The sequence below is a fragment of the Saccopteryx leptura genome, chromosome 4 (genome assembly GCF_036850995.1).
Source record: "Saccopteryx leptura isolate mSacLep1 chromosome 4, mSacLep1_pri_phased_curated, whole genome shotgun sequence".
Lineage (NCBI taxonomy): Eukaryota > Metazoa > Chordata > Mammalia > Chiroptera > Emballonuridae > Saccopteryx > Saccopteryx leptura.
In genome coordinates, this window is record NC_089506.1 from 89,264,977 (window position 1) to 89,275,610 (window position 10,634).

A 10,634-nucleotide genomic window follows, 5' to 3' on the forward strand; every position below is an offset into this window, starting at 1 on the left:
ACAATCTGAATATATAAATATGAGGAGTTCATACTCATCCCTAGCTCCAACACAGGTTAAGGGATTGACCTGAAGTATGGCCTTAAAAGGGTTCCTAGCTTTTTACCCAAAAATCCCTTGGAGACTTTTTTTTTTTAAGATTATGGTAGAGAAATATACATGCAATATAAATTTTGTAAATTTCCTGAAGCTTATGCATGGACTCAAGTATTTTTTGTTTCTGTTATATTTTAGAGAGAGACAGAGAGAGGGACAGATAGGGACAGACAGTCAGGGGGAGAGTTGATAAACATCAGTTCCTCATTGCAGCCTCTTAGTTGTTCATTGATTGCTTTCTTATATATGCCTTGATGGTGGGGGGGGGCGGGGGGAGGAACTCCAGCCAAGCTGGTAACCTTGCTCAAGCCAGTGACCTTGGGCTTCAAGCCAGTAAACTTGGGCTTCAAACCAGCAACCCCATGCTCAAGCCAAGTAGCTACTTTAGGTTTTGAACCTTGGCCCCCTGGGTCCCAGTTTGACACTCTCTCCACTGTACCATCACCTGGTCAGGCTGCATGGACTCAAGTTTCAGAACCTCTGCCTTAAAGGTATGGGATCATAGGAAAACCTTATTTTCCTTTTGTTTTAAAATTTGAATTGTTAAGCATTACCAAATCCCTGCTTATTTTTCTCAAACTTACTCTATAAAACATTACATTTTCAAAATACTGAAAAAGGTTTATAAACTTGAATTATTAAAGAAATTTAGTTTTTGAACTCCTCTCTCACTAATATCCAATACCAATTTATTGTTTCTAAGTAGCTAAATAACCTTAAAGTGGAAGAAAATAACCTTAAAATGGAAGAATCTCTGATCACTATGATTGCCAAAAGTGACTACTTTTCAATTATTTTTTAAAAATAATAAATCTACATAGCTTTAATACAATTATATTTAAAACAGCATTTTACACTTCTTGGGGACTGACAATGATGTCAGCAAAATAGTGCCAAAGGAAATTTTTTCTGCTCATCTCCTCTCTCCCTGTCAAAAAGCCACAATAGCTTGACCCACTCTCTGAGCAGGAAAAGACCTTCACAAGAGCCAAGGATTACAGGTGAAGGGTTACAGCACTGGTGTAGCACAGAAATAGAAGAGACAACATCAAAGGGAGGTAGGAAAGGTAGATTCACACTGCCCCCATCACCTTCTACCCTCAGCCTAGGCCGTCCAACTCAGAGAGAGACTGGCAGCTTCCAGTTGCAGAAGAGTATATAGTGAGCACATCCGACTCTACCAAAGCCTGACTCTCTCCTGAGGCCCCAGGAGGCTTTCTGCGGGCTCCCATGAACTCAAGCCCTGGCTCAGCCCAGCGCCTGCCAACCCCAGCGGCCCCAGGCAGCTCCAGATAGGGCTCACAGCAGCCAGCCAGAAACCCAGGCCCCAGACTTACCCCAGCACCTGGAGCTCAGCTCCATGTCCCTCCGTGGCTCTAACACCAGGTTCCCAGAGAGCTCGGTGAGTACAGGCGCCCAGCGCACCCTACCTAGTATCTGCCTGCTCCCATGCAGTTCCCGTGGCCCCAGGTGGCTCCCATCACACCAGGTTCCTGGCGAGCTCCTAGGGTTCCAGACCCACCCGTGCGAACTGCCCCCTGCTGGCTCTAGTTGCCCACGCAGCCCAGCTCTCCCCAGGCAGCTCAGGAGGCCATAGGCACTTCTGAAGCCCTAGGCGGCTTCCAGGACATCCCACAAACTGAGGCCCCAGGCTCGCCCCAGTGCCTCTGCTTCTGCAGCACTGGTGCACTGATGGGGGCTGGGTTGTCAACTGGTGCAGCCACTGTGGTGCATGTGATCCGGCATTTCCACTACTGGGTGTTTTTCTTAAGGAAACTAATCACTATATCCAAAAGATAGCTGCACTCTTCATGTTCATTGCTGCGTTTATAGTTGCCAAGGCATGGAAGTAACTTCTGTGTACATCTAGAGATGAATGGATAAAAAAAAATGTGCAATGATGGATAGATAGATTAACACACACAACAGAACATTAATCAGCTATTTTAAAAAAGAAAGAAAGAAAATCTTACCTTTTACAACAGGGACAGACCTTGAATGTATGTGTATGACCAGTTGTAGTGGCCGTCGTGGCCATTCACATGCAGGTTCCCATTAGATTGAGGCAGACGGTAAAGAAACAGTGGAGCCAAAAAATGGTGGGCCATGCCTTTATTTATGTCTCGTGCTGGCTGACGAGCTAACACACAGGGAAAACACTTCCCTTTCACTCAGAGCTCACAAAGCTGACACATTCTCCGGTTCCACAACCAAGAGAACTTTCTTTGGTTTTTCCTATAATCAAAGGCCTCACCAGTCCTAAAGCCCCTCACCTCTGGTTCCCCATCCGCCAACATGGCTTCTTATTCTGCAAAACTGGTTTCTCTCTCTTTCCCTGCCATCTGGGCTTCTTTCTACTTCTCCTCCTTCCTCTCCTTTCTTTTTAAAACTTTTCTGGTGAGAAAACCTCTCCTCCAGCAAATATTAGCATAACAATGGCCATTTCCAAGCAGGAAAGTAATTAGCAACAATAAAAGTGAGCAAACTCAAATAACACACATTTTACAAACTCATATGCCCAACAGTATGCTAAGTGAAAGAAGTCAGACAGAGAAAGACAAATACTATATGTTCTCATTCATGGAATCGAAGAAAACTGAACTGAAATAAATTAAGAGTAGTTATAGAGCTGGGTGGTGGGGGAAATACTACTGAATACAGGGTACAAACATCCAGATATCTAATATAGTATGGTGACTATCATTAACAATACTGTATTATGTATGTACTTGAAAGTTGTTAACAGGGTACATCTGAAAAGTTACCACAACAAAATGAATGGTAATTATGTGAGGGGATGAAGATACTACAATAACTAACCCATTATGTGAGAGACTGTTTCCTCACAGTTACATCAACCTCCTGCATTATAATTGGCCAGCAAGTGGTAAGAAATACAATTCATTATATTATTTATATATATATATATATATTTATATATATATATATATATATATATATATATATTATACTAAATTTATTATACTCCTTCACTAAATCTTTCAACTCATATTTCAAAACATTAATCTTCAGTCTCTGGAGAATGAGCTCTTCCATTTCAGTAACTGCCACGCACTCCTCCACTGTCACACGTCACACTCCGTCTTCCATCATAACTGCCTATTTGGAACTCAACACAACACAGTTAAGGTAAATACAAATTTAATTTTCAATCTATACTTTAATTTTTTTTCCATTTTTTAAAAATAACCTTAAATCTAATCATTAATCTTCGACTGTTCTATGAAACATCATTTTCTACTTTCTAAAGTTGAAGAATTTCCGCCTAAACTTGTTTTCCAAAAGATGGCCACTTCAACCACATGATTCTACTATTGTTTTCTAATTTTCTTCCATTTTATATGCACTGAATTTATACTAAAGAGAAAAATATTTTTCACAAAGAAAACTTTTTTTAAACTATCTACATTCGAGTAATTATTTTATTCTACTCTCTTCAAGAGTCTTGTGGCCACCGGGGATGAGAAGATCAAGTTTACGCTCCATCTTTTCCTGAAATGCTGCTCTCAGAGTAATTTCCCCACCTTTTTAGGAAGTGCAACTGAGATAACTTTAATTCTCAGTATTTTTTTCTGTTCCAGTTTTGCCCCACTCAGTTTAATATAACCTTAGGTTGTATCTCATTTCCAATGGACCCGTTGCTCTTAATGCTGTAGAATCTGTCTGATTTCTTCATTTCCCTACACATACAAAACTACAATTCTTTCATTTTGTTTCATTTCTTCACTGTATCTGCATCTATATATTAATTCAAAACCATACTAAGGACCTTTCTGAGCCAAAGCCATCACACTTTTACATGCCATCTTTCCTTCTACAGTTTAAGTTCAAATACAAATAGAGCCAATAATCATAACCATAAGATTGTCCCTATATCACATTGTTTAAATGTCATGGGTAAAAGCTTGTACCTGCCTTTCCTCCTGCTCCCGGGATGCATTTTCAATACTCAACATCCTAAATTATGAGATTTCAGTTCCTCCAGAATTAGTCCATGATTCTCCAGAGAATTCTCTATCAGTAAATCACCATGTTGTTTCTCACTGGACTTAACCCAGGTCATAGTCAACTATCGAGACAAGAAAAACCATAATGCTTTAAACAGGGTAGCTGACTGGCACTTGGGGTTGATTGTTACATAAGTCTGGAGACACCAAGAAAATGATAAACTGAAACATCTCACTTAGAAATTTTCACTTGCTTATACTGCCTGTCTGTTATTGCTGTATGACAAATTAGGTTGTGTAAAAGTTATGTTGCTATAAAGCAAACAGTTGACCATAATAATTTCATATAAGAACAAATATTAAAACAGCATTCTTTTAAAAAAACAAACAGCATTCTTTTATAAAATTTAGATAAAATGAAAGAAAGCCAGAAAAATAATAAAATCTTAAAGTTATATTGTCTAATATGATAGACACTTTTTACATGTGGCTATTTAAATATCAAATTTATTCATTAAAATAAAATAAAGTTTCAAAATCAGTTCTTTGGTTATACTACTAATATTTCAAGTGCTCAACAGACACGTGCATTTCTATCATCACAGCAAATTATATTGGATAGTAATGCTAGGGAATAAAAAATTACATTATAATTTAAATTTCACTGTATAATGAAAAACATTTCTTTCACTTTTAAATGCACAGAAACACCTTAGTTGTATACAGGTATTGATCGACTTACGACCTATGTGACTTATGACCTATGCAACTTACGACCATTCAACTTTACGACCACAAGCACTAGCCAGGACTGCTCCACGTTTGACAGTGCAAGCGTTGCCCAGCTGGGCGTATGACAGTGCGGACCAACTTCCGGCAGCACTACCATCTCCGCGTGCACCATTTCCACTGTTATCTCAGACTCGGTACAGCAATTTGTGTTTTGTGTCTTGGATATTTTTCATCAAACCCCTCCAAGATGTCTACCAAGAGAAATTTGTCTTTGTCTACACCTCAGCCTGCCAAGAAGGAAAGAAAGGCCATTGATCTCGACACAAAAATGAAGGTAATTAAGCAGTATGAAGGAGGAAAGAAAGTGAATGTGATCGCTCATGATACGAAGTTATCACACTCGACTGTGTCGACGATTTTGAAAGATAAAGAAAGAATTCGTGAAGCTGTGAAAGGTTTTGAACCCATGCGATCAACAGTTATAACAAAGCCACAAAGCGGGCCCATCCACGAAATGAAGAAATTGCTATATATTTGGATGGAAGATCAAATTCAAAAACGGACACCATTAAGTCTTTTTACTGTGCAGATGAAGGCAAGAAGTCTATTTCAGACTCTGAAGGAACGTGCTGGAGAAGATTACAGTCAAGAATTTGTAGCAAGCACTGGCTGGTTCCAGAGATTCAAGAAAAGATTCCAAATGCATAGTGTTTGAGTGACTGGAGAAGCAGCGAGGGCGGATGAGGAAGGAGCACTTAAGTTTGTTGATAGTCTGGATGAATTACAGGTATTTTGATATGTTTTGCAATTTGGAAAACGTTTCCTATGGTATTTTTTACACCTGTATTTTTTATTTTTGTATGCACCTGTATTTTGTAATTTTGTATGTTTTGCAAATATTAAACCAGTTGTACTGGTAATGCAGTGTTTTACTTAAACCTGATGAATGTAAAAATAAGAAACAAAATGGTGTAGAGATGATACAAATGGCATAAAATGAACAAAGAAAATTATGATATATAACAATAATGAAAGAAAATTATGATAAAATATGACTTAAAGATTTTTATAACATCATTTCACAGTACTGTACATATAGCCTACTCAACTTATGACCAAATCATGTTACAACCAGTCTGTCAGAACCAATCATGGTTGTAAGTCGAGCACTAGCTGTATTTACTTCCAAACTTGGAAACTGGCATAAATGCCTTTGAAAGATCAAAAACAAAGATAATGATTAGATTAATCAAGATAAACAAGTAACAAAACCCAGGTAATTTTGCACCAATAAATTTTCACATTTGTATTTGATTTAACAATAATAAATTACTGCTTCTAGGGTACCTCTGCAGAAATTTCTATCTCCAAAATTGCAAGGTATGAATTTACTCTTTCCTTTATAAAGATATGAAAAAAGAAAAAAAAATGAAATGCCAAAATCAAACGGGCATATTCATGAACTAAGTATTTTTCATAACTATCATATTAACAAAAGTATAATTACTTTGTTCTGCTACCATTCTCTGTAGAAATAGAAAGACAGAAAGGAGTTGCATTTCTTACTTTATGTTCTTTTTTTAGAAAGGTAAATCCTCATTTAAATTTCAAGCAAATTATTTTAAATCGTAGATATCATTCAGAGGCAATAAATTACAGAGTTTATTTTTTAGACCTACAAAAAATATCTTATGAGCCACCAGAAATAGAATAGAGTGGGATGTGGGATATTTATAAGAGGCAATACTAATATGTCTTGAAAAAAAGAGCATTTAGACTGAACAATCTGTAACACTGTCAATCTCCACAATAAGACTACAATCTGCTCTCTCAGTATCAGTACACATATGTGTGTATACACTCATATCTAATGAACTTATAATTTTAAATTATTAAATGAGGTTTGGAACTAACTTTCTAAAATGGTTTCATAAAAAATTAGTTGTGAGTAAATTTATTTGTAGCTGTTGTTAGATGCATAAATACTTCAGTAGTTCTTAAGATACATATATTTGCATAAATTTGCATTTCTTCTATAAACTAATCATTTTCCTTTGTGTTGATAATAATGTTTTTCAAAAATTGTAGTTAGATTTCCTCTCTCTCTTTCTTATTTATTTACTTAGTGTCTTTTTCTACTTGTAATTACCTAAAGATCATATTATAATTTTCTTGAATAAAGCTAAAAATCACAATATAAACAATAGCATACATCTATGGAAATGAGGCAGGACAGTAAGAAGCTAGGGAAATTCCTTGGCAAGTAGAACAGAGAAACTAAGAAGAATAGCTGAACAGACTGGTCATGCAAATGCTTGTACCAACTACAATAACTAGTGCCACCCTGCATTGGCACTAACTAACATCAACATTCTATTAATATCTTCCCCTATGACCACCCCTAAACTCTCAGTCTTAAAAACCCACAAAACAAAGGACCCAGAGCTCTCCCTCCCTCCCTCCCAGGGGTATACCCACCTTTCTTTTTCTCCTTTCCCTCATCTTTTCCCCCACCTACAGGCATTTATTTCCTAAACTTTAAGGGTTCCTACCAGGCTTGCAAGCAGGGGAGCAGTGGGCATCAGCAGTTCATGCAAGGCTCACCCCCTGAACCTGCCTCCAAGACCCCTTTTCTCTGACTTCCCAGTGAGCCACCGCAGCACCCCCAGGCAAATTTCTCTCTTACAACATTTTAAGAGAGGTAAAGTAAACCCTCCTAGGTTCTCCTGTGGTTTTTCTATCCTAAATCTTTACTTAGTATTTTTATTTATTGATTGATTTTAGAGAGAAAGACATAGGGGGAGAAAAAGAGAGAGAGACATTCTTGTATGTGCCCTGACCAGGGATCGAACCTACAACCTTTACATATCGAGGCAATGCTCTCACCAACTGAGTGACCCAGCTAGGGCCTAAACCCTTCCTTGTTTTATTGTCCTCAGCTTTAACAAATGTACTCATAAAATCACCTAGAGTCGTGCTGTGAATGAAATTTTTCCTTCATGAAGAAATTTCAGCTGGTTCTAGGCAGACCCGAAGGGCCGAGTCTGCTGTCCAGCAACAGAAACATACTTATCTTGCTAAATTATTAAAATATATGATTACTCTGTAATAACACATGTTTGTTTTTCTAAATCACCCCAATTATTATTTAATGTAATGAAATTTAGCATAATTTCTAACAATTTTAACTATATATGAATAACGATGAATATAAGTGGTGGAGAGAATGAAGTATAATATATAACTGAAAATCAATGTGGATAGTGATGGTTTTTATTAAACGTACTTACTGCTGCATGACAGTGTTTGGGAGAGGGAGATAATTCCCCCACTCTACCCTCTTTTAGTTCTTCTAGCAAGACTATTTATAAAATAATAAAATTGACACAAGCTTAGATTAAGAGGAGGAAAAACATTTAATACGCACATGGGAGAGTCACAAATGTTGCTCATGTCATAAAATAAGGCTCAAAGTAGTGATCAAACTAGGCACCTTTTTATACTTTTAAGATGAACAAATAGTAAATTTGCGGAAATTGAGAGGACAAAGAAAGTTCCCGTTAGAAAGGAATGTAAACAGACGTGGGTATTCATTACTGAGGAACCTAAATGAGGTTTGGGCTTTAAATCAGTAAAGGCGTTACAAGGTTTGCTTCTACATGCTTTTGGAATCTGGATTGTATAACTCTTGTGATAAGGTTGTCTCTCTGTCCTTCAGGACTGGGGATGGTATCTACCATGAGGATTTACTTCCTGCTTTTGGGGGGGACTGAGGAGAGTGAGAGCTCCTCCCGCTCTTGCTGTTCCCAGGGTGATTTTTGTTCGAAATAATCAAGATACTACTGTGGGATGTCCTGGGGTAGCCTGCCCTAGGCCCAAACACCAATACATGACAACAAATTCGTGGACGTCCCACAGTGCTAACTACTATGAAAGAATATATATAATATACTGCCATTTACTTTGTAAATTAATCAATTCTATCATTATTAATAGCATCCCTTTCACTTAGTTACTCAACAGGTCTTTCTTCCATTTGTGAATATAACTACGTACTTGCAATTTTTAAAATACCCACATCTGGCCCGTAAGCAATGTTCCACATTTTGTGCATTTATAGCTATATTTTAATGAATAGCCTTATTATTTCTGATTTTCAAATTAAGTAACTATTATAAAGCATTTCATTTTTTTAACTCAGAAAATTTAAATTAGCTATTTCTAGCTTAAAGAACAAACAATGATCACAAGTGAAAGTACAAAAGCTCTTTTTCGTGCTGGATATGATGCAATAAAATGCATATTCATTCATATATAAATAACATCAGTGGTTTCTATTTCTACTGACAATTAACACCCCAATTATCTAACAAAGTGCTATTTATCCTCAACAGATGGATGAGTATTTAAATTTGGTTTTGGATACTCTACACTATTTTAACTTGTAGCAATTTAAGCACTATTTTGCACTTTTTGAAATATATATATATATATATTAAATTATACTGTTGATGGAATAATCTTGAGATTTCTAAAATATCTTTAAATAAAATATAATTTATATTCACTCAATTTAATGATCTTATATTCAATTGATGATGCATGAGCATATTAAAAAATGTGGTACATTCTTTAAATTTATAAAGTTATTTTTTCTGTAGTTTATAAAAGAATAATAAAGTGTCTTTTTATGTGTTAAATGAGGAAAATGTACATTATATTGCTAAACAGATACCAAAATAAACAGATCCAAAAACTTAGAATACATCAATTTTAATGTTTAGTCAAATAAAAGAATGTATCAGGGCCCTGGCTGGTTGGCTCAGTGGTAGAGCGTCAGCCTGGCGTGTGGAAGTCCCGGGTTTGATTCCCAGCCAGGGCACACAGGAGAAGTGCCCATCTGCTTCTCCACCCCACCCCCTCTCCTTCCTCTCTGTCTCTCTCTTCCCCTCCCGCAGCCAAAGCTTCATTGGAGCAAAGTTGGCCCGGACGCTGAGGATGGCTCTATGGCCTCTGCCTCAGGTGCTAGAATGGCTCTGGTTGCAACAGAGCGATGCCCCAGATGGGCAGAGCATCGCCCCCTGGTGGGCATGCCAAGTGGATCCCAGTCGGGCGCATGTGGGAGTCTGTCTGACTGACTGCCTCCCCGTTTCCGACTTCAGAAAAATACAAAAACAAACAAACAAACAAACAAAAAAGAATGTATCAGGTAAAAATAGAAGTCTGATCTATTCTAAACCAAAAAGCTTAGTACATCTCAAGGCTAATATTAATTAAGGGCATATTGTGAACTCTCTTAAGTACTTTATATGTTTTAACTCTTGAGCTGTCTTCTCACCCTCATTTTACAGAAAAATATACTGAGGCATAAAAAGTTTAGCAATTTATCTGAATTCACACTGCGAGTAAGTGGCAAAACAAGGAACAGAATTCAGGAAATCTAATACAAGGGATCATGCTAGTCATTACTGCAATACACTGTTGCTTAGAAAGCATTTGAATACCTTTGATGTCGTTTTACAATCAACACAAATGATTTAATCATTTCTCTTGGACAAAAGCCGGTTTGGAAAGAGGAACCAACTACAATGTGTGAATGTAGCATTGCAGCTAGAGAAAGGGTAAAGATTTCAAAAAAAGACATGTGGGATTTAGAATTTCAAAATATGATTATGTGTAATTCATAGTTTTTTTCTAAGGGGGGGTCATAGATTTTGGAGAACTAAAAATTAGTTTTATTAGTGTAAGAGAGAACAGAGGTTTTTTTTGTGACAGAGACAGAGAGAGACAGAGAGATGGACAGATAGGGACAGACAGATGAGAAGGGAGATAGATGAG

The 10,634-nt window shown here is 37.1% G+C and overlaps 1 protein-coding gene across 1 annotated transcript; it reads left to right on the plus strand.

The window, feature by feature from the left end:
• Positions 1-5,043: 5,043 nt before the first annotated feature.
• On the plus strand, positions 5,044-5,511 carry LOC136404193 (putative CENPB DNA-binding domain-containing protein 1). Its single transcript, XM_066383608.1, has one exon. It carries the CDS (start codon positions 5,044-5,046, stop codon positions 5,509-5,511), a length of 468 nt encoding a protein of 155 aa, XP_066239705.1.
• The last annotated feature ends 5,123 nt before the right edge of the window (positions 5,512-10,634 follow it).